The sequence below is a fragment of the Miniopterus natalensis genome, chromosome 5 (assembly GCF_054644295.1).
Source record: "Miniopterus natalensis isolate mMinNat1 chromosome 5, mMinNat1.hap1, whole genome shotgun sequence".
NCBI classification, from domain to species: domain Eukaryota; kingdom Metazoa; phylum Chordata; class Mammalia; order Chiroptera; family Miniopteridae; genus Miniopterus; species Miniopterus natalensis.
The window spans coordinates 57,239,474-57,263,717 of NC_142085.1; the positions used below are offsets into that span (position 1 = coordinate 57,239,474).

The 24,244-nt window shown below is 41.1% G+C and overlaps 1 protein-coding gene across 1 annotated transcript; it reads right to left on the bottom strand.

Annotated features, from left to right (window-relative positions):
- On the bottom strand, positions 1-24,013 carry PPIL6 (peptidylprolyl isomerase like 6). The gene is made up of 8 exons (XM_087817546.1): positions 23,870-24,013; positions 19,860-19,955; positions 16,812-17,000; positions 13,818-13,880; positions 13,555-13,702; positions 9,104-9,160; positions 4,650-4,785; positions 1-2,228 (listed from the first exon to the last, which is right to left on the bottom strand). Exons 1-8 carry the CDS (start codon positions 23,975-23,977, stop codon positions 2,117-2,119), a joined length of 909 nt encoding a protein of 302 aa, XP_087673672.1. The 5' UTR covers positions 23,978-24,013; the 3' UTR covers positions 1-2,116.
- Between the last annotated feature and the right edge of the window lie 231 nt (positions 24,014-24,244).

Sequence of the window (24,244 nt, forward strand, 5' to 3'; positions counted from 1 at the left end):
AAGGTTTACACTGGTAATTTATTGAGCATACATTTATTGAGCACTTACAGTATAAGAGGCCCCATTCTAAGTCTTGTATATAAATTATTGATTCCGTGAACCCTCACAACTGTATGTGGTAGGTATACTGTTTTGAGATGAAGAAATAGAGGTGCAGTGAAGTTCTTGCCTGAACTTTTACAGAGAGAGAATGTTTTATAAAGTATGTGCCAGTTTTCAGGAGTTAGCAGTGGTGGGGGGCAGGGGAGTAGGTGTAACTATAAAGGGGTAGCCCGGGGATGTCTGTGTCTGTGGCCCTGGAAAAGTTCTGTGTCTTGATTGTGGTGTCAGTCACATGAATTTCTACGCATGATAAAATGACAGTACATGTACCAGTGTCAATGGCCTACTTTGGTGCTATACTGTAGCTGTCTGAGATACGCACATTGGGGAAAGGGTCACTGGTACACAGGACTGCTCTGTACTATTTTTGCAACTTCCTGTGAATCTATAATTTAAAAAAAAAAAAAAAGCAAATGCTTACCTTTGGCAAACCCCAAGTCTATAAGACTGACTCAAAGAGAGATCATGTTTGAAAACAAACCTGCTAAGGGCAAGAAAAGCACAATGGCTGTGGGCAGAGGAGGAGCACTGTGGCAGCAGCAGCTGAGCAGGGTCACCACTCAGAGTCCAGCATGGCACAGACTATAAAAAGGGGCTTGAAACAATTATGTCTTGCAGTGATTCCCAAATGACTAGTGCCCAGCATGCTAAATAAGAACCTCTGGGGAGAGAGCTAAATGAATGCACAGAATCCCTGTCTCACACATCTTAGAGACTTGAGTAGGTCAAGGACAGGATCCAGCAGTCTTATTGAAAAAGTTCCCCAGAAGCCTGGCTGGCGTGGCTCAGCAGTTGAGCATCAACCTATGATCCAGGAGATCGTGGTTCAATTCGGGGTCAGGGAATATACCCCAGTTGTGGGCTCGATCCCCAGCGGGGGGCCTATAGGAGGCAGCCAATCAATGACTCTCATCACTGATGTTTCTATCTCCCTCCCTCCATTCCTCTCTCTGAAATCAATAAAGACATTTAAAAAAAGAAATTCCCCAGGTGACACGGGTTTGAAATTTTCAGATTAAGGAGCTACTAATAAAGCTGGATCACCAATAACATCTCTTGAGTTAACCACCACGGGGACTGCAACCCAAGCCCTTGGTTGGTATGGCTCCAACAAGCATGCTGTTCATTTATAAAAACATCCAAAGATGGCCTTTTCTGAATGCTATGTATAAATAATGAAATACAACAATTATTTTTTTCTGTTGTCTCTCTTAGTTATTTGCTAAGTTTCTCATGGCAGATAATATAGTTACAACATAATTACAAATGTTTTAGGATTTGCCCTGGCTGGAGTGACTTGGTTGAGTGTTGTCCCATGTACTGAGAGGTTGCTGGTTTAATTCCAGATCAGGGCACATGCCTGGGTTGTGGGCTTGATCACCAGTAGGGGATGTGCAGGAGGCAGCTGATCAATGGTTCTCTCTCATCAATGTTTCCCTCTCCCTTCCTCTCTCTAAAATCAATAAAAACATTTAAAAAAAATTTTCAGGATTCAAAAGCCATTCATTAGGTAATGCTGTAAATTAAGAATGGTTTTGGCTACAAGTAACAAAATACTCAACCAACAGTAACATAAACAAGGCTCTATTTTTCTCATATAGGAAGAAGTCCAGAGATAGGTAGCTGTGGGTATTGGTTCCACAGGTCAAGAGTTGGGACTGCCATCTCTGCATTTCTCTTGGCCTTTCTCTCATGGCTGCAGCCTCTCTGCATTCAAGACGGTATGAAGGGGAAGGGGCAGCACCACTGGCATTTTACTCTTGTCTCACTGGTCAGAATTGTATCCCATGGCCACTCCTGGAAGTAAATGAGGCTGGGAAGTTGAGTTTTGTGCTTCGATAGTCTATGGCAGAGGCAAGAAAGGAAAATGGGGAGATGCTGGGTGTTGTGTAAACTAACCTACAGTGTCTGCCACAGCTTTCAAATTAAATTTTATCAAGCATGGTTTAATTAAATCTAGAAACAACTGATCAGATACATAATGATATACTGTTGGAAAATACTGATTTGAAAATCAAGCATAAAAATTTCCACTGTCAATAATTGTACAGTGTTGTTTTGGTCTTTCATTCTCTGTTGGAACCAATTCTAGTTGTTGAAGAACTTCTGTTCCTTCAATCAACTGCCTAATATAGGAGAAAAAGTGGAAAATTTAGTCAGTCGTACATTTTCACATTTAGCTTACATTCCTAAATTGAGTCCTATCTAGCTTAGCTAAGGATGTTACCTACAAATTAAATTAACATCAGTCATAAATATCTTAAATAGCTCTAAATACGTCCAGGTTGCCATGGTTGCCCCACATATATCTGGGACCCTTCCAATCTGTTATTCTTACTACCATCAGGGTGATGTTTTAAAAATGCAAATCTGATCTCACCTCCCTGCTTAAAGTGCTTCAATAATTTCCCATTATCCTTATAATAAAACCTGAAATTTCTACCATGGCCAGCCTCCCCACACTTCTCTAGGGCTGCCTTGCAGCATGCTCCCCTTGCCCTCTCTGCTCCAGCCAGACTGGCTTTTAGTACCTCAGTAGCACCTTGAGCCCTTCCTGCCACTGCTGTCTCCTTTGCTCTTGCCCCACTCCCAACCCCTCTGCCTGGTCACTTCCTGGCCTTCCTCCAGATCTTAGATTATTCATCATTTCCTTGGGGAAGTTTCCCGGAACTCTTTATAGGAATTATCAGGGTTAAAACTGACATTTATTTGTATACTACTTTGATTCATTCCTGATTCTCTCATGATGCAGAGATGATGCCTTTGCTTAGTGCTCAGTTCCCAGCAATACCTAGCACATGGCAGACACCTAATCAACATCCACTGAATACATGAATAAAAGACAGCTCAAAGCCATGCTAGTTTGGGACTCTGTAGACCTTCACTGGCCATGAGATAGAACTCTGAGTGGAGCTAATCTGATGGTTCTCTCAAAAGAGACACAGCCCAAAATATAAGACCAGTGCCCTCTACCAATGCTTGGGCTGAGGCACAGCTGAGGGGAAGGTGCAATTTCCATTTCATGAACCTCTATAGGGACGTGGTCAGGCTAACACTGATCATGCTCTAGTCATCCTTGCCTCTGGGCTCTATTTTTGCCAAACCAGTCAGAAACCATGACAGAGCAGGACACAAGGTACATCCTGAGGATGCAGAGCAGGGGAAAAGGGACAGATTCACCTCTGTTCAAAGAGGATGTGAAGCCTATTTTCCAAACTGGTTTCACAAATACTGAAGAAGCAACTACTGTGTGCACCTCTCCACTACTGTAACAGGTGTTAGGTCACAAGATGAGTGAGACCCAGTCCCTACTTCACGTTGTTCACAGTGCCAAAGAGGACAAATAACCAATTTCATTTTGGTAATCAGGGAGGTTTCTGACCTAAGCCTTGAATGAAATTTTGGCAGACTGAACAAATAAGCAAAGGCTCAGAGGTTGTTCGGGGAGTGACAGTATTCTGGTCTGACTGTAGCTCAGTTGCCATGTTGACAGCTTCCAAATCTACACCTCCAGCCCTTGCCCAGCTTGAATACCAACTCCTGGGATTCTGAAGTTGCCACCTGCCTATTGTATCTTAATCCAAATCCTAACTTGCCCATCCTGGATTCATGACCTTCTCTCCCATAGCCTTCTCCTTGTATTCTCTATCTTGGAGAGTGGCACCAACCATTCAACAAGTTCCCAAATCCTAGGAGTTCCTCTAGGCCTTCACTACCCAATATAGGCACGTGTGGCTATGCAAATTTAATTAAAATTAAATAAAATTTAGTTTCTCAGTTGCATTAGTCACATTTCAAGTGCTCAATGGCCACATGTAAAATTGTGGTTAAATTTAACACTGGCAAGAAATTTCTCCATGGGGTGAAGAGTTAATAATTATCCCTATGGAATGGCTGGAATAATCTAATACTTACTCTAAAACATTCTAACATTTCACATCATTTCAGGGAAGACAAAGTAAGCTTAAGCTTCAGTGTATAGTCACCTTAATAATCAAGTAGCAATATGAAACACTGGAGTGATGAAAAGTATATTCATCATCCATTTTAGGTCCACAGGCCTATAAGCATCTTGCTAATAATATTCTAATAATAATTACGTGAGCTATTTCCATATTTTAAATTGTTAAGTGAAAAAAGTTACTCTCTTCACAGTGTTCATGGACAATTACTTAAATGGTTTCACCTCACTTCTACATCTATCTCTAAATTATTAATACTATATGGTATTATTCACAATAATTAAGAATTGATAATATCCTTGAGGCTGAACATAATGGATGGATGGATGGATGGATGGATGGATGGATGGATGGATGGATGGATGGGCAGATCATTATAACAGCTGTGCCTCCTAAATGGTTTCTATGTTTTTTATAGATAGCAAGTTTCTTACAAAATATTTATTTCTAAACATGTTTGTATTTGTATTACTTTTTTATATTCTATCTTAGTTGCCAATAGACTTCATATAATAGTTAATCCAAATTTTTAACCACATTATTACATATATGAATATAATAGACACAAACTTACAATACACATACCCAAAAGCCACATATTTTTTATCTAGATAGGGAGCCGATTGTAGCGTGATGTAGAACTGTGAACCATTACTGTGACGGCCTTTGTTGGCCATTCCAAGAACTCCCCTTTTATTATGAGGAATTGAAAAATTTTCATCTAGAAAAGACAATGAACAGTAGGTCATTAAAATATTTCTGTTATCTAGGTGGATTGTAACACGTAAAGCTCAATTGTACTTATCAATACATTCCAAATTGCAAATATTCTATTTGTCTCATATTACTCTCACTCAGCTAGGCTGTTAAAAAAGATAAGCTGTAGCCCGGCTGGCGTGGCTCAGCAGTTGAGCATCAACCTATGATCCAGGAGATCCAGGTTCGATTCCGGGTCAGGACACATACCTGGTTGCGGGCTCAATCCCTGGTAGGGGGTATGCAGAAGGCAGCCGATCAGTGACTCTGATCATTGATGTTTCTCCCTCTCTCCCTCCCTCTCTCTTCCTCTCTCTGAAATCAATAAAAGCTTTTTTTAAAAAAAAGGTAAGCTAGAAAGTCTTACTAGAACTATTTGAACATTTACCTTTAGTTTATCATTACCATAGCCTAAAACAAGTATACTAAGAAAATAAATAATGTAAAGGGAAGCACATATTTTGCTTAGGATTAAAGGTCAGCAAATTTTCTTGTGCTGTTTTGTCAGTAGTACTTCATTCAAACTGCCAACCAATGTGATAATTAAAAATGCCTTTGAGAAGGCTTTCTGGGACATGACTCTTCCCCTCACAGCATCCTATACAGACCTCTACTGGGTCTTTATAGCACTCTATGTAATTGTTTACATGATTGTTTCCTCTCTAGTATGTGAAAGCAGCGACTCTGTCTCATTATAGCTTTACCCCCAGGGCCTCCTATTACATTACCTGGCTTATATGTGGCCTTAAATGTTGATGATGAAAGGAAATTAATTTATGCTTATTTGTAGTAGTCTTTAAATAAATTTTAATCTCAGACTTTTATGGATTGACCAAGATTTTGTGGAAAGTGGTTTTCTTTAAGTGTAAGATTAGCAAGCAAAAAGAATTGTATCGTAGTTATTCTACCATTTCCAGGAAGTACCATTTCCAGCATGAAATAAGATTTGCATCCAAACTCAGAAACACAGAAGGAAGTGGTGGAAGAGAGAAAGCCAGTAAAAGTTTTCATTCAATAACTTTATAAGGTTCTGGGAATAATTGAAAGATATGAATATTAACTGTCAAGAAGATTTTCTTAAATTGCAATTTCTGACCATTCTTATTTTAAGTTTCAAAGCTAAGCCAACTAAGCAGTTAAGCCATATCTGTGATGGTTACTTTAAGCTTGTTAAATTGCAACCTGAATAAATACCTCTGAAATCTTATGAAATGCAAATAAAGCATTTTTATACAATGAGTCTATATAATTACATAGATGCTCCATATTCATTTCAGTGGAATAGAGAAATATCCATTAATTTCACAGAAAATTGCTTGGGATAGAAATCTGCCCTAAGATTCGGTTTTCACAAAATGGTTTTTGTCATTGCTCTTAGATATTATGATTAATTTTTCTTAAATTCTCTAAGTAATAGAAAAGACAATTTATAGAGTTGTAACACTTTTACCAAAAATTTGTTGTTATGGGAGAGCTTTTAAAGCAGTTAATCCTAATACCTATTTTAAAAATGCTACCTGTGTGAGAGCCCATGTATAAAACAGATAAAATGGGCTAGAGCCCTCTGAATACCTCTTCACCATCTCATGGAACTCCTCACAGGGCAATCTGAAAACCACTGCTATAAAGGGGTAGAAAGAAAAAATGTTTTTAAAATGTGTAGGTAGTTCCTGAATTACAAATTTTAAATGTGTTGACCTGAAAAAAATGTGTGAAAAAGAAATAAGTACGTTGTTGATTTCTGTAAGAATACTGATGTGAATCTTAAGGACCTGAGGCTGTGCTGCTTCCAGACCCTCAGTGATGACAGGGCAGAGGGAAACCGCTCCGTGACTGGCTGTGTCACAAACAGGTAAAGCCCTTGGGTGCAATTCGATCTGCTCCTGGAAAGCATCCCATTTATTTGGGGAGGAGTGGAGAGCCATCTTCTCCCTTCCTGTTCTCTCCACAATTCTGGCCTTTGCCCAGAATTACAAGCTGTGGTGACCCTCTTCATATAAGCTTGACAGGAGCTGCAGTTAGGACTGGGCTGTTGGCACCTGCTTCTGTGCCAAAGCTTGTTACCCACTTAAAGATGGGAGCCAATGGCATAAAAGAGTTCAAAACAGAATTTTTTCTTTAAAGGAGCTTTACTTAAAAATGGCTATCCTAATAGTATATTTACACTAATAGAGAAATATTTTTCCACAAGTAACAATATTAAAATGGATAATGAAAATCTACGTTTTATTCAACATTATTAATTCACCAAATATTTATTGAATGCCTACTGCATTCCAAATGCTGTGGTAAGTACTGAGTTTAACACTTATGACTTATATAAAAAATGTAAATTTAATCTGCTCACATAATTTTCTTGAGGACAGGAAAAAAACACCCTTAAATCAACAACCATTTTTCCTTTTCTCCCACCATGTCTGAGTGGGACAGTTAACTAATTATTATGGATTATTTTAATTTTATCAGCAGCCCTGAATGGAAAGGAAAAATGTAAACAATCTACAAAAAAAAAGTTTTGAAGTAGGAGAAACAAAAGAAATACCTGTTTTTAATTGCTGGGCAAAATTAGGAAAATAACATTTGTGAATGCTGGTTAAATCAGAATATTTAGTAAATTTTATTTTAAGGTCATGTAACAGGCATGGGCATTCAATAAAGAGTAAAGGAAGTTAAGGAAATTTAAAGGTTAACTCAGAACCCTCTCATTACATGGTCAGTGACTCCGGAGTTCCTGCTTGCCTCTGTCACTTATAGGAAGATACGGAGCAGCAGTAGTCTTCCTGCTCTGTGATTAAAATTGACATCACTTGTAACGTACAACATTAAGAGTGAAATAGAACTGCTTGTCTGAAATAAAAACCAGAATTTATGTGAAAAAATCAGTTTCTGAATTTATTTAAAGCTCATTCTGATACAGAGATCAGAAGGGAGAGAATGTGAGGGCTGAATTGTGTGATCCATAAAGACTAGGACAAAGTGGGAGAAATGGTGTGAAAGGATCAATGGGGAGCAGGCCGGAAGGAACGTGGGGGTTTGAAATGTAAAGATTATTTCAATTTCCAAGAGAAACATCATAATTCAGAAAAATAAAGGTCATTCTGATACTTATTGGAAGCAACTACTTTAAGTGTGGGAAACTGCACTGCATTCTCTCTGGTAAAAGTATAATCAGACAGTTTGGGACATGTCCAAAAATTTTTCTAAGGACTCTTATGTCTAGTAGACAATCTGACCTCAGTCCTGCAATATCAGTTTTTAAAAACTACTACTCTAATTTTACCATGAATATTTTAATAACAGCTATTCACTAATTATTTCTTGTTATAGAAAAGTAAATGAAGTGTGATGCCTAGCTAGATGGGTATTTTTTCCATTGATTTTTAAAAATATGAGTTTATTGATTTTAGAGGGAAAGGGATAGAGAGATAGAAGCATCAGTGAGAGAAAAACATCAACTGGCTGCCTCCTGCACGCCCCCTACTGGGGAATGAGTCAGAAACCTGGGCATGTACGGGGATGGGAATTAACTGGTGACCTCTTGATTCATGGGTCTCCATATCCTGCATAATTCTGATTCAGTTCCTAGCAGTACCTCCCAAATGTGAGCCTATCCTAGAAGAGAGCCATTTCAGATCAGTTTTGAGAGTCACAGAGGTCAGACTGCTCAAGTCACTTTGAACCTTCCTACGGGCCCCATGCATGCATCAGCTATTGGCTGTTTGGGGGTTCTGTTGTTCTCGGGTCCCTCAGATGCCTTGTGTTCTCCCACACAGATTTCAAGGCTGTTGGCAGACCATGGCTGTTGGCAGTCTGTCCTCACCTGTTTCTACTTTGGAATTTATGTAACTTAGCTTATCACCTAGTTTTGTTGTAAATGTTATCTATGGGTTTTCAGTTTTTCTATCTAATTCTTTCATCTGTTTTTATGTTGGGATTTTAAAAATTAAAAAACTATGCCACCCCCACTACCATCTTCCCAGGATCGCAGACAGCCTAAACTGAAGGACAATCAAGGTGCCAATTCTGAAAGTGGCAAATTACAAGCTTTAAAAATATCAATTCCTTTAGGACAAATTCCTAAAGATATATTTAAGACAATGAAAAAAAATGTGTGTACAAAACTGTTCTGGACTAGACTGGGGTGCCACTTCTAACTCCCACTTTTAGTATGTCTACTTTTAGTATATTACCCCAAACACTATCTTATAGTGAATTGCCCTGTCCCGTTAAATTTGAATTTGAATGATCAACTAATATGACTGATAACATTTAAAAACACATACCTTCAAATGTTGGTCCATAAATCGACTCTCCACCATCTCCTTTTCCAGCCGTTATATCTGCAAAATAACAATAAACAAACAGAATTCTGAGACTAAAAAGGAAAGTACAATATTGGCAGGGGAAAAATGCTTAAAATTATCATTCCCCTTATTACCAATGACTACAGTAAGTTCTATACCATGAAAATATTACTATAATGTTTTCACTTGCATTTTATAAGCACTTTTACATTTAAGACCCTATTTTTTCCCTAATAATTATTGGAGGTAGGTTAAATTATAATGTAAAACTTTGAAATGAAGTATTAAATTATAATTTTGATAATGACTTTTTAAAATGTGTTCATATAAATTCTGCTTACTTCACAAGTTATCCAATAGTCCATCTTGCTTTTCAGAAAAATGGAAAGATTAAACTGAGCAGATAAAATGAAAACAGATCTTTTTAGAGCAAGAATAAAAATAGATGCTTTAAGAAGAACTAATGTTCAAATTTTCATTCCTTAGAACCCTATAGTGATAACTTTCATTCCTTAGAATCCTATAATGATATCCAGTATTTTGGAAATCAAGTTCCTTTGTAATATAATGAGTTTTTTAAAGGTATTTATATTACCTATTTTGCATTATATAAATATTTTGGCTCAGACAATGTTCCTACTATAAAATTCCTCCATGTACAAGTTATTTTTAATCTATCCACAGCTAAAGGGGAAGCAAAGCTAATTCTAGTGAAACTAGAGGTCTCTGAGGTCTGTCGTCTGTGCCTCCAGCCTCCTCAATAGCTTTCTACTTCCTCAGCTCTCTAGTCCACCCTCCTTAAATAGTGTGCAATGAATAGCTGATAAAGGACTGTGCCGTTTTAACTCAGTTTGAGCAATTTATCTATATTAAAGATATCAGATGCAACAGCAAGCATGTGGAATTTTTACAGGATAGGGCATGTAGCATTTAAGTTGTACTATTCACAGAGGTGGTTCAGAAGTTAATTGATAAACCTCAAGTCTCCAACCCCTTTCTGCCTGATACTCTCCCCTTGATTCACCCAGAGCCTTCAGCCGCTCTCAGAAGCATGCTGCAATGGCTGAAGGCTGAATCCGGGAATGAGGGTCCCCCAGTACCTATTTTAGATCCTAAAGTTTGCTTTGCTCAGACAAATCTGTCCAGATGGTTCCCATCCCCTGCTAACACTTAAACGCCAGTGACACTCCTTTGCCGTCCATCTAGCACCCACCATTACTCATGCTCTTTGCTTTAGATTTCTCAGGTGAATTTTTTATATTGACTCCTAACAGTATGTAATATTTTTTGTGGCCATAACCCACCCCCTTGAATTCAGCCTTGTATATCTGGTATTATTTCTATACGTCTGAAAACAAATTCAGCAATGCAGAGTAATGGTTAAAAGTAAACTTTAAAGTCTGATGATTCTGATTTAAATCTTGATGTTAGTTACCTTTTCCAAGCCTGTTTCCTCATCTGTATAGACGTGGATAATGGTAAGTTACTCCCAAGTAGTTCTGAGGATTAAGAAATCATGTAGGTAGAGCACTGAGTCAGCGCCTGGCAGAGCGTCATGCTCGTTCATGAGCAACTGTTACTATGAGGCAGCATCGTGTGCTTACAGAATGCATCCTCTCATCATCATCTTCACCATCCTGACGATCGGCATGGTGGTGGTGATGATAAAATGTATTAAGCTATATTTCAAGAGATCCTTCTAAAGCCTAGACCTTCCAGGAACCACAGAGAGAGAATCCTACCAAAGTGGATTAATGACTTGTATCTTCTTTAATTCTGTACTTTAGAATGTAAGTTTCCCATTTAACTATCTGTTCATTCATTCATTCATTTGTTTATTCATTCTTTCAACAAATACTTTTTAGGCACCTATTATATGCCAGGCACTGTTCTCAAACCTGGGGCTACAACAGTGAACAAAACAGATAAAAATCTCGGCCCTCCTGGAATTTATATTCTAGTGAAGGGAAACAGACAATAAACAAATTAACTAAGAAATACAGAATAGTATGCCCAGTGGTGAAGAATTGGTGAAGATAAAGAAGAAACAATAAAGCAGGGTAAGGGGATAGGAGCGCATCGGGGAAGGAGTTGCGGAGAGGTGTGTGGGGAGGAAGGTGGCAGTTTTATTTATTTACTTTTTAATCCTAACCCGAGGATATTTTTTCCATTGCTTTTCAGAGAGAGTGGGAGGGAGAGAGAGGGACATCAATGTGAGAGACACATCGACTGGTTGCCTCCTGCAGCCTCCCAGGGGACTGAGCCTGCAACCAAGGTACGCTGTTCCCTTGACTGGACCTGGAGACCCTCCCGTCTGCGGACTGATGCTCTAACCACGGAGCAAGCAGCGAGGGGAAGTCAGCAGTTTTAAATAGGATCATCAGGTAAGTCCTAGCTGAGATGAACTCTGGGCAAAAACAGAAACAGAGCAGGGTGTGTGGCAAGGAGGACTAGCTGGGGACAGTATGTTCCAGGCAAAGAAACAACACTTCAAGGCACATGTATGCTTGATGTGCGAGGAGCTCAGTGTGTGGAGCAGAGGGAGTGCGAGGGAGATGTCAGAGGACGAGACGGGGCTGGGGGTTGGGGACAGTGAAGACTGTGTAGGGCCTATTAGTCCCAAAGGGCAAGCAGGAATGCCTGGAAGCATCCTAAGGCATGACACAAGATACATTTAGCTCCTGTACTACAGAATTCTACACACAGCCCTGAGGGAACCTGACATCCAAAGGGAGAAAGGGACAGAGCGTGGCACTTTCAATACACCATGCTGTTGAATCGTCAGCACATCCTGTGATATGATAATTACCCCCATTTTATAAATAAGAAACCAACCCAGAGATGCTAAGCGACTTATCCAATGTGCACATGTCAACTTGGGTTTGAACCTAGTAGTCAGAGTTTTTCTCCAAGCTGTCCTTAACATTGCTGCTTCACTATTTTGAAAACATGACCTAAGCTCTGTGCCCTTAACTATTTGGAAATTTTACTTCAAATGAAAAAACAATGAACATGACCTACTTTCCCAAAATCTTACTTGGGGAAGAGGAGGGTGTGAGGGTGGAGGGCAGGAAGGTCTAACCAAAAAACAAAACCAAGACAAAAAAGAACATAGCACCTGGGAGCCCAGCACATAAGAGTCAACACCAAACTAAGCATCAGGAGACCCTGATATTGAGCCCCTTGAGGACTTTTTTATACTAATAAAAAATTGAAAACAATCTAAATGTTCACCAATGGGGAATTAATGAAATTGGTATAGCAATATGATGAAAAATTAGGCAGACTGTAAAAATTTTATTCTTATGTGTACTGACATAGGAAGATACATAGCATATAAATTAAGTGGAAAAATAATGAGGTCAGGTGACAGTATTGGTGATCTGATCTCACTTTGGAGAAACTGAGGGGAAAATATAGGTGATTTACATACAACATGCTCAGGTTAAATCTGCATTTTTCTCATCAGCCTCAGAATGTTCCAGATTGTAGAAAAATAATTAAACATTATTAACGTAAACCTCTGCATATTTCATCAAGTTCAAGCAAATCTACACTAAGCCAATTTTTTTTTCATTAGTGTTGACATGTTATATTTTTTTCATTGTTTCACCTTCAGCCTTTCTGGGTTTTTTATTGACTTTATTGGGGTGACATTATTTAATACAATTACATAGGTTTCAGGTGTACAATTCTGTAATACATCACCTCTATATTGTACTGTGTGTTCACCACCCCAAGTCAAGTCTCCTGCCATCCCCATTTATCCCCCTACACCCTCTCCTACTTTCCCACCCCCTTTCCCTCTGGTAATCACCACACTGTTGTCTGTGTCTATGAGTTTTGGGGGGGTTTCCTAAGCCAATAATTTTTAAATTGCTGTTTGCTTCCTATGGGATAGTTCCCAAAAAGCCCCCCAAATTTAATTTTGTGCTGTTAACCAGGCACCTAGTCTGCATAAAGCCAAAGGACTGACCTGAAGAGAACGCAGAAAGGAAACCAAAATGCTCTAGATCTTACTTTTCAGTTGTAACAATGTCACATTGAGAAAAAGTGGTTTTCCATTTATTCTATTTTTAAATTCTCATCTTTACTATGTTTCTTAAAAGTACTGTATTTTCTAGGTACTCTTATTTATTTAGGTGAACATTTAAAGCTACATTTTGATTAAAAATGTTATCCCACTTTCTTATATGACTTTTTACTTAGAATACTCCTGGTAACGTACTTTAGATTTGTTTAACAATTGGGTAATTTTCTAAGAGTATCAGTATCTTAACTCATTATTTGGCTATGAAACATCCTTTAAATATATAGAACATCTAGTATTAAATATATCTAATTTTATATGCATTTTACAAAGGTAAATAAAATTCTGTACGTTCTGATTTGATGTTGCAATTAAGTTGTATTTCAGATTTTATGCTCACCTCCTCCTTGTATCCAAGCATTCTGTACTATTCGATGAAAACACGAACCAGCATAATGTAGCCTGATGCCACTTTTAGAAAACCCTGCTTTTCCTGTGCACAAGATCTGAAAATTTTTACATGTTTTGGGACACGCATCACAATATAGCTACAAAATAAAGATTAAATGTTTCAAATATTAAATATTTAACATTTTGACAGTTACAGATTCCCACACACCCCAACTTACTAAAAAATAAATAAATAACAAAAACCCCTCTTACCTCAAAAATCAGTCTTCCAACTGGATAAAAATCAATAGAAACATCCAAGAACACAAAATCATGCTATTAAATTCAGGAGAAAAAGACAGGTCAATATCTTGGAAGAAAATTTTAGAAATAACCAAAAATAAAACAATAATGTTTTTATTGATAAGAGGTCAACAGCATTAACAGTGGAGAACGTAACAACAAAATTAAACGAATCACTTAAGAAATTTTGTTTCATTTTAGTATATCAAGTCTTTAAATCTAAGTAACACACTTTTTAAAACCCTTCAGTTACAAAGCTCTGAATAACATTAACCTGTCACCAAGACTGAGAACACATGGCCTAGATATATATCCACTACATCACAAACTAGATGTGGAAAGAACACCAGTCAGTCCCTTTGGGAAAAGAAGATGACTGGGAATTCTTTTCTTTTCTGAGTAATTTTGGGAAAAGAGCCAATGGGAGGGCCATGGATTTGGTTACCATGTGTTCTGGATTTTCAGACAGCTCAGATTAGCTAACCAGAGCCAGGCCAGCCTTTCTGAGTGGGAAAAGAAGGCTCCTAAATCCACAGGAGGTGTGATTCCAGGGGCTGGGAAGAGGGACGCTGTGCTTTCGATGTTGTGCAATCATGTCCTCATGTTCCCAGAGGCCCCCAGCTCTTGTTTTCAATTGGCATCCTTTCTGATAGAGACAACTAACGTTTGTGAGATCTTGCCTAGCTCCGCAAAGAGGCATCCAAAATGAAAACACTACTCTCCACCACAGTAGCATTCATTTAGGGAGCAGAGCATATCTAATGGAACACATTTCGAATCTGAAGACACCGTTCTCATACATAAAAATGCTGCCTGCTTTAACAAGGTACATAATTTTCCCTGCCTTGTTTCTTAAGAATCTAGGAGACATAAATAACTTTTAAATGTATCACTGTCATTAATTTTGTGTCACTCTAACCTTTTTTGAATTAAAAGACTGAAATAATATTGTGTATTCTGGCATCTATGCCAAGTATGATTAATTTGTGCCTCTCAGCTTCTGTACTACAATTTCTTAATTATAAAAGAATATTATCACGTGAGAATGAGAGGCATAATATAGTCAATTTCACAGGCTTAGGAGGAAAAAGAGAAGCTACTGAAAATCATGATTCCCTGTGCAACAATATCTTGTCTTTATGGGGTTGTCAAGACTAGATAATTCTGAACACTCTAATGAAGAGAGAGCAAACGAAGGCAACACAAGATAATGTCGCGGAGCAGCCAAACACAAACATAACTATGTAGCATAGCAATCCAACCCAAAAGTAAGCAAGTCCCTGGGTTTTACTCAGCAAGAAAAACCTACCATTTGGGCCAAAAAAAACTAAGGCTTTTCTCTGGAACCTGGCCTCCTCTCCTCACTGCCACTAGGTCACTCAAGCGCGCTCTCTAGCCCATTCCGCTACAGCGGCCTTCCAGGCGGCTGCCCTGCGCCACGCTTCCCTCACTGCAGCCCGTTTCTGCTCAGCCCTGAAAGTTTTTCCAAAAAAAGCAAAAAAGATTGTCATGCTCTTTATGAAAAGTTCCTTCTTGGTTCAGAATGGATGGTAAGTTCAACCTTTAGGGGTTTTTTTCCAACCTAACAGCTGAACACCTTTTCTACTTGCGGAATTCACCACAGGGCCCAGCCACCCTTTACAGAAAATAAAGGGGCCGTATTCTCCCTCTCCCCATCCTGTGAGAGCCAGGATGTAGGGATATGACCTGCGATCCACTAGTTAGGTGCTCCTGCCTGGGCCTTAGCTCTCCAGGGAGTGACAAAGACACAAGGACAGCTGAGTAGTTGTTCTTAGTGAAGGTGGCAATTTGAACCCAGGCGAATGGGTGGGTACCCATGGCATATCCTGGCTGCATATTCCTGGGGGTGACTCTGGAATGTTCTCCTGTTGCCAGGCCTCCCTTGGTTCCTACCTGCTTTCCAAAGCAGTTCTCCAGCTTACCTGTCAATTCTGTGGTTACCAATATCCCTTCAATACATACCTTTTTCCCTTAAGTTAATCAGAGTAGCTTAGTATTGATGGCATCAAGAATCCTGACCAATACTGTTCTTTTCCCAGCCTGGTTTACCCACTAATTCTGGTCTCCTTGCTGTCCAAAGTTCCCATAGTACATCATGTACTTCTAGGCTCCTGTCACTTTGGGAATTAACTATGAACATTAAATGCCTCCTCACACCCCAGAGTTTCTAGCGTTTTCCAACTGCATTGTTTATTCAACCAAACATTCACTGAGCACCTACCATGTTTCAGATTCTGTTCCAGGCAGTGGTTAAACAGAGGTGCAAGATACTGGTCTTTGCCTTTGCACAGCTCAGAAAGGCCCTGGATTTTTCTGTGCACCCAGACCACCATAAGCATGAAGTGATTTTCAGCATGAGGTAGTTGTTGCTACAAAGCTTGTGAGCAAAATTACAAAGTACTTTTATCTCTATTGCCATGCTACCCTGATGTCTTGTCTCTCGCTCTCTGGACCTCAAACTTCATGACTGTCCTCTGCCACCAGAAACCTCAATGCCATAGCCTGTATGGTTCCAGTCCTACTCTCACCAACTAGGTGTCATGCTTTAAAATGTCACCTTTCTTCCCAAACTTTCCATCATTCTCTTAGTGTAGCAGCTGTCACTGAGGTGTTAGAAAATATGAATTAAAATATTCCACACTAAAGGTGAACGAGTGAAAGGCTTGACCTTTTCTGAAGGGGAGTCTTTATATTTTAAAATGAGTGATGATGCATTTAAACCTCTAAGGGAAGTGGAACTGTTTGAACGGGGGTGCTCCTGCCTGCTGTGTGATATGCTTGGTTAACACACCACCAAGCCAAACTTAGCCCTTTTATAATCCTTTGCAAACCTGGTCTTGTGCTCTTTTATATTCCCTTCATTAGGATATCAGTAACTAACTCTGAATCAACATAAATCACCAAAGATTTCACTACTTTTCTTTAAAAATTAGTGTAACTTGCCTTGGTGTCTCTTAAGAATTTAGCAGAATAGTCCACAGTAAGTGCCTCATAAAGTGCATGGGGCTTATAGTCAACTATATCCCACACCTTCTGGGCCCATTTCTGAAGTTCAAGTGCATCACCCAGGAGCTGGTCATTAACGAAACACATGACATAGGAAGAATACTCCCAGACTTCATTCTTAAGTTCCTATAAAGGAAAAGGACCGGAAAAAAGGTCACGAAAAAGGAAAAACAAAAAACAAAACATGCTAAACCCACAAGCCACAGCTTGGGTTCAACTCTAGAACTAAATCTTTAAAAATATATATATTTTGCCACCCCTCAGAATTTTGCCCTCAAAAGGAACTTAAGAACATTTCTCATGACTCTGACATTACTTAAAGCAAAGAATGCCCTAAACGTAATCTTGAAAATGGTATAATCATAGAAAATAGATGGTAATCTGGTCATAAAAATCTGTGCGTGTGGCAAACTTGTTGCATTAACGTGAGGACAAAAGGCAATCTCGGCCTCATTTCTGAAGCACGTTCACTGTGTGCACACGTGGAAGCGCATACACGGGAAGGTGGGGCGCCGAGACATGGTTTTCAGTGCCCAGGGTGGAAAGAATGCTTCATTGACGGGAGGGTGTGTGTCAGGGTGAGGAAACGCCTCCTGAGGGCCAACAAGGACTTCTGGGCACCCCAGGGGCGGTCCCGAAGAGGACTCACCTGCATCAACATTTCAAGCACCCAACCCTTCAAAATGAAGTGCCTTTTCACCCACAGGACACGGCCAGTCAACCTCCTAAATCCCAGAGTGTGGCCACTGAGGAATGTCCCCTCCGAGGAGACCTGCTTTATTATTCCCACTGCCAATCCTGCTCATTTGGGACAGCTATTCACTAATTTCAGTGGGCAACCAGAATTGCAGATTCCTAAACCCCAACTGAGTTTCTGATTCTGGGGTGGGGCCTGAGAATTTGCATTTCTAACAACATCCCAGGAGGTGCTAATGAGGCTGGTCTGGAGGCTGCATTTAGAGGAGCGGTGGTTTGGGGAATAGCCTCCCATGCCCTTATCAAAGCTTGCTTCAAGAAAGAGAATACACTTGTTCAGGCTGAACTGTAAACCACTAGCTGTTTGAACCGATCAGCGTTATCACATTTCACAGGACACAAAACTTTGGCAAGGGGAGAAAAAGTTTGTGGCTATTTTCGTTTGCGTGGTGGGAGAAATGCAGGAGGTACACTTGACTCAGGCTGAAGAGGTAAATGCCTCAACTGTGTGTGTCTCTCGCTTGCCTCAGGGGAGAGGCTCTCCAGCACTATGATGGGCAGTATGTTGCTGCCAGGAGAGAGGAGGGGAGGGGAGGGGAAGGGGGGAGGGGAGGGGGGAGGGGAGGGGAGAGGGAGGGGAGAGGAGGGCATTTCAAAAGCCCTGAAGCCATCCCTCAGGGGTGCAACACATTGGGCTGAAGCATAAGGCCAGCCGGAACCTAACCTCAGGTGTGCTAATAAGCACTGCCTCTAACATGTGACACAGCACTTACTCTGAAGGACAAAATACTGGCCTGACAAAGAAGAAAAGGCTAAAGCGCCAAGTATCCAGGAGGTGAGGGTGAGAGAGAGAAAAAAGGAAGGATAATAAAAAAAGAATAGGTGGAAAGCAGCAGCGATGACCTAGAAGGCCTCATGAGAAAAGCAGGAGGAAGGAAAATAAAACATCCGGAGGCCAGGAACCCAGGCGGAAAAGGTCAGAGGACAGTGGGAAAACCTCAGGGGAGTAGGTACAGGCCAAAGCATAAGGTCATGGCTGCCAGGGAGGTGGAGAGCATGACGCTGGTACACAGTATAGTACGTTTGATGATAAAAATTAAGAAAAACATTGTTTTATGTTAGGGTGACCAACTGCCCTGGTTTGGACTGACTCAGCTTTAGCATTAAAATTTCTGAATCCCAGGAAATTCCTCAGTCCCGGGTAAACCAGGACCATTGGTCACCCTAGTTGTTGTAAGGATTAGAGTTAATAAATGTAGAAGCTATTAGAAATAGTGTCTGGCATATAATAAGCACCATATGTAAGTGTTTGCTATGGTTCTATTTGAATGCCAATGAAAATGTATTATGGCTGTGAAAATGGAATGAGACTTAACTGGTATTCCTGATTCAGTTTTGCACCATTCATGAGACTGGAGAGTGAAGTGGTCTCCGGTAAAGCAGCACTATCTACAGGATCATCACAGATCACAGGACCTCCTTGTGCAATCAAGCACAGAACAGTTGGAACTGCTCCAGTCGGTGGAAATGGGATTTCACTAGGCACAGGCCACATGGGGTGGGGCAGGGAAACTAGGGCTCTCTACAGGACAGGACCAGTGGTGTCAAGAAAGCAGTACACACCATTCCAGCCTCCCCCCACCCAACACGAGATATTCCTGAGCCAGGATGCCACCTTAGAATTTTTCATGTTACATGCTCCACGCAGCACTACCAACTTATCAGGGCTGGCATCCAAGAGAAAACCTATCTGCCCTCCCTGGACAAGCTCTGCCAGCTCTGGGGTCTGGGATTCTTCAAGGGTACCATTAGAGGGGAGACGCAGAGAAGGAAGCTTCGATTAGAACAAGGCTACCCTGTGGGCATGTGGTGCCATCATAGGAGCTCCCGAGGCAGAGAGCCCAACACAAGCCCCTCGCTAGATCTGTGATCCAAAACCAAAGCCTTCCAGGGTCAAGAGTGCCAGTCCATAGTAACCTGAGCCCCAGGGTGTCACAGGAAATGTAAGTGATGTGCAGGGAAAGAGGGGCAACCATCAGCAGCGGTAAATAGAAGCACTGGGAATTTAAAACTTACCTTTATCACATGCCTTCCAAAAGAAAATCCTGTAAATATTTTACTTTTTCTTAAAATCAGCCTGGTAAAATTATTGAAATAATTTAGGAAAAGTGCATAATTTAGAGAAATAAAATTTAGTTGTGCTAAAATTACTGCTTCAGTTTTTCCAAAACATGCATAAATACTTCAGTCAAAATTGTGCTCATTTCCCCCACCCGGTATACCCTTTACCCTTTTTTGCTCCTGTAGATATTGATCCCATGCAAATTCTTGAAGAGGAACTATTATAGGATCTTCAAATCGGGATGAAAAATTATGCTTCAGACTCTAGGTTTCAAAATAGAACAACTAGTTTAAAGTAAGTTCTTTTTTAAAGTAGTAATTATTTCTCCCAGTTTTTATGGGGTCCCCAAGAAATTTTATGCAACGCATACCCAGGCTGCTCTGTCCGGCTTAAATGCCCCCTCCCAGCCACCCAGAACCCCTGTGTTCACTTCCATTAAGTCACTCCCCAGTCCAGGCAGGGGCTCTGTCTTATTTGTCTCTTTGAGGGCAAAGACTATGTCTGAGATTTTGCGTATTTCCACTGGCCTCCACATCGGCACACAGTGGATCGTTCACACATAGCAACTGAACAAACGAACAAATAAACAAGTTTGTACAATAGTTTTGTGATCTGCCATGTTCTTTTAGGATGTTTTCTTAAATTAAACTCTTATTAAGCCTCACCGGATCTATGGATACTCTTTTATTTTTTAATATATCTTTATTGATTTTAGAGAGAGGAAGGAGACAGAGAGAGACAGAAATATCCATGATGAGAGAGTCATTGATCCTTGCCTCCTGCAAGCCCCCCACTGGGGATCGAGCCCAGAACCTGGGCATGTGCCCTGACCGGGAATCGAACCCTTGACCTCTTGGTTCACGGGTGGACGCTCAACCACTGTGCAACACCAGCCAGGCACGTTTAGGTTTAGATATTGAGCATGTTTTAGTTTAACATATATTATTGTGTCTATATGAATCAGAGAAAATTCTTACTGGTTAACAATCCCTGTCAAAAATAAAAAGTTTTGGTTCCTAATATGCCATACTTTCCCTCCTCCTAAAGCAAGAGAAGGTAGTTGAGGTAATAACAATTAGGCCTCGTTTTTCTGAGTGGGTCTGAGGAGTAGATGGGCCAACAGGGGAAAGTGACAGCTGGCCTCTCCCGCCGCGGTCTAAGAGGGCACCGACCTGGCACATTTCATCAAGGGTGATATTTCATGAGGGAGAAAAAAAGGATGTGAGTGCATCTTGCCTTGGGACAAGGGACAGCAGAAGGCAACAGCAACCTGGCCATTTCCTTCTTACTACTGTCCCCCACCAATTGATGATGTGTGCTTTTTACTCAATTCCAGCGTCTGTGCTCAGTCTGAGGCAATTGTGCAGAATGACTGTTTTGAATTGAGGGACCACCTGGAATAACTAATAAGCCCAACAGTTTTCAAATTAAACATACTTAACCATGCTTTCGTCATAATTTAGTGTTTGTTCTAGAATGGACTATATCCAAATTAGTATATATGTAATACTTTTTACAAATCTGAATCTTTGTCAGTTAATTAGGCATCTGGGATTGCTCACATATAATCATGTTGGGCTTATTTTCATGATCCTTTATTAAGATAGAACTAACTTTATTAAGATAGAACTAATTTACATTGATGTTTTCATATTCAAATAGAGCTACAGTAGGCAAAAGCTTAGGAAAGGGAAATTATCATTACTAATACAATAAATGTTAGATGGGCCAGGTACAGAAACCCAGGTATGGAGACTCACCAGGGAAGGAAGTCTCGGATGCCTAGCAAGGGATGAAACTGTGGAAATAAGAACCTTGTCCCCAGGGTAACCTACCCTCCCCTAGCATATCACTGGTCATGAGTTTTAGACTCCCTGAGCGTTCCTCCCTAAAAATAGGCCTCAGTTGTATTTCAGCTCCAGGCCCAGAAAAGCAGGGAAACCAGACAAGTGGAACCATGGCTACCTCAGGACCACATATACTGACTAATGCCTCCCTGCTCTGGCACCCACCAATCAGTGGAGGCCATGACTCTGAAAGAGGACCCTTGGAAAGCTGATGAATATTCTACTGAGACCTTCCCTTAAGATTCCCACCTGCAAATTAAGAGATAAATACACTCAGGACAAAGGACCCAGTGCACCTCCCCCCATTCAGGGGACCCCACAAGACTTGCAACCAGGGGAGCAATGGGCAGCAGCAGCATTTCCCCCGCTTACCCCCTGAGCCTGTCTCCAAGGCCCTCTTCTCTCTCTGACTTCTCAGTGAGCCAAAGCAGCCCAGCCTAGGCTCTCCCATTGCTTCTTCTATGCTCTTCCTTGTTTCACTGTCCCAAGTATATTTTTGCTGCCATCATGGGCCCACTACCCTTTGGCTCAGTGCTGTGTAGCCCTTCCCTTTGGATATCCTCATCCTCTTTTAATAAATTTAATTTTTCTTTATTCACCTGTCTGAGATGGCTATATAGCCAGCCATGCACCACCGACCCTTAACCTTTCAATAAAGGCACTGTTTTCTTAACTTAGTGTGCTCTACAACAGAGAATGGCAAACTGTGGTCAGCATGCCACATCAAAAAATCAAAAGAAGAATCGTATTTCATGTCATGTGAAATTATACGCAAGTCAAATTTCAGTGTGCATAATAGTTTTATTGGAAAACCACTATTCATTTATATACTGTCTGTGGCTGCTTTTGCACCACAAGGACAGAGCTGAGTAGTGGCCATTGACAACCTATGGCCATGAGAGCCTAATAATTTAATATCTGGACTTTACACAAAAACATTGCCAACACCTTAACTACAGTGTGGAGCAGGCACAGAAAACATGTGCCTTCAGAAAAGGAGTTAAGAAAAACAACGGGGAAAAATACCTCTAGCACATGAAGTACAACTTAGGCCATAAAAACTATGCTGAAACCATCAGCCCAGTTAACACAAACCCTTAATTTCTACTTCATGATCCATACATCATTTCCACAGACTTCTGATCACCTATTCCTTCATTTTGATGTAAACTTTACCTATTTCACAAATTAGTTACTACTTCCTGATTTGATATAATTACAGACTTTAATTCTGTGAACTTGGAATAGGCAAGATAGGAATTTAAGATTTCTTCTGCTTGGGGACATTTTGTGTCAAGTATCCAGCTTAGTACTTTGGGAGACAGAAACATGAATAAGGTATTGTCCTAGAGTCTAAGTGGGAAGGAGAGAAGCTCCGCATAACCTTAGAGCAGCATTTCTGGAGCAAACCTCAAAGACGTGCTGAATTCTACATTTCAACATTTCACACATTGCTGCATTTCCCCTGCATTGGGGTTATGGACGTGCTGCAACATTACTGAGCTGGCCACATTCTTCCAATTAGGGTGTTTTTCTATCTAGATCATTCTGTGTGTTTACAAAGAAGTGTCTGTACTCTCCAAAGCACCTGATGGTCCGTCATTTATTAAGAAATCACCTCAAGCACCTAATTCTATTGGAATGCAGTGACTGTTATAGAAACTTAAATTCAATTTAAAAAAACCTTTCTGAATGGTTTTCAAAAATCACTTGGAGAGTTTGTAAAAAAGTATATACATACATATATATATATATATATCATGCAGAGCCGGGCATGGCTCAGCGGTTGAGCATCGACCTAGGATCCCGGAGATCAGGGTTGGATTCTGGATCAGGGCACATGCCTGGGTTGAGGGTTCGATCCCCAGCAGGGGGCGTGCAGGAGGCAGCCGATCAATGACTCTCATCATTGATGTTTCAACTCTCTCCCTCTCCCTTCCTCTCTCTGAAATCAATAAAAGTTTAAAAAAATATCAGCTATCTATATAACTCTTTTCCCTAAACATTTTTCATGAATTTTTAAAATCCGTAATTTCAGTTAAAATTTTATGTGAAATAAAATGTAAGAATATGCAGAGAGAAGGAACTACCTTTATTCCCAGCACGGTTCTGAACGCGCCCTCCGCTCGGAAGGCCCTTGAAAGGCACCCGGCCTGGCAGTGGAATGCCCGCCCCCAGCCCGCACTTTTTCTCCACGCGCTCAGATCCAACCAGACTGGCCCCATTCGGCCGGGACATTCCCCGCCCGGAACATCGACCGCCCCCCACCACCGGGAGGGCGGGAGGAGAAGCGGGAAGGGCCCCCGCACTGGTGGTTTCTTCGCCGTTACCTCTGCCGTGCTCTTCGCAATCTGAAAGCCGGAGCTTTTGAAGAGCCCCACCACCTTCACCTGCAGCGGCTGCGCGGGCGGCGACAGCGAGCGGCACTGGCCTGCCATGACCGCGCCCGCGCACTGCTCGGGCACAAACACTGCGTGTCGCCAGGGCAACCGCGAGGTCCCGCCCCCGCCACTAGCCGGGAGGGGGAGGTGAGGGGCGGACTGGGGTGGACGCGGGGCGGGGCTAAGGGCTGCGCTGGTGGCGGCGGCGGCGGCGGCCCGGCTAGTTCGCCTGTTGCTGGAGGGCCTGGTGCGCTGCAGGCGAGGGAGCGCGGGCCGCTGAGGCCAGGGACGAGTTTCGGGGAAGAGGAACCGGGAGCCCCGCGC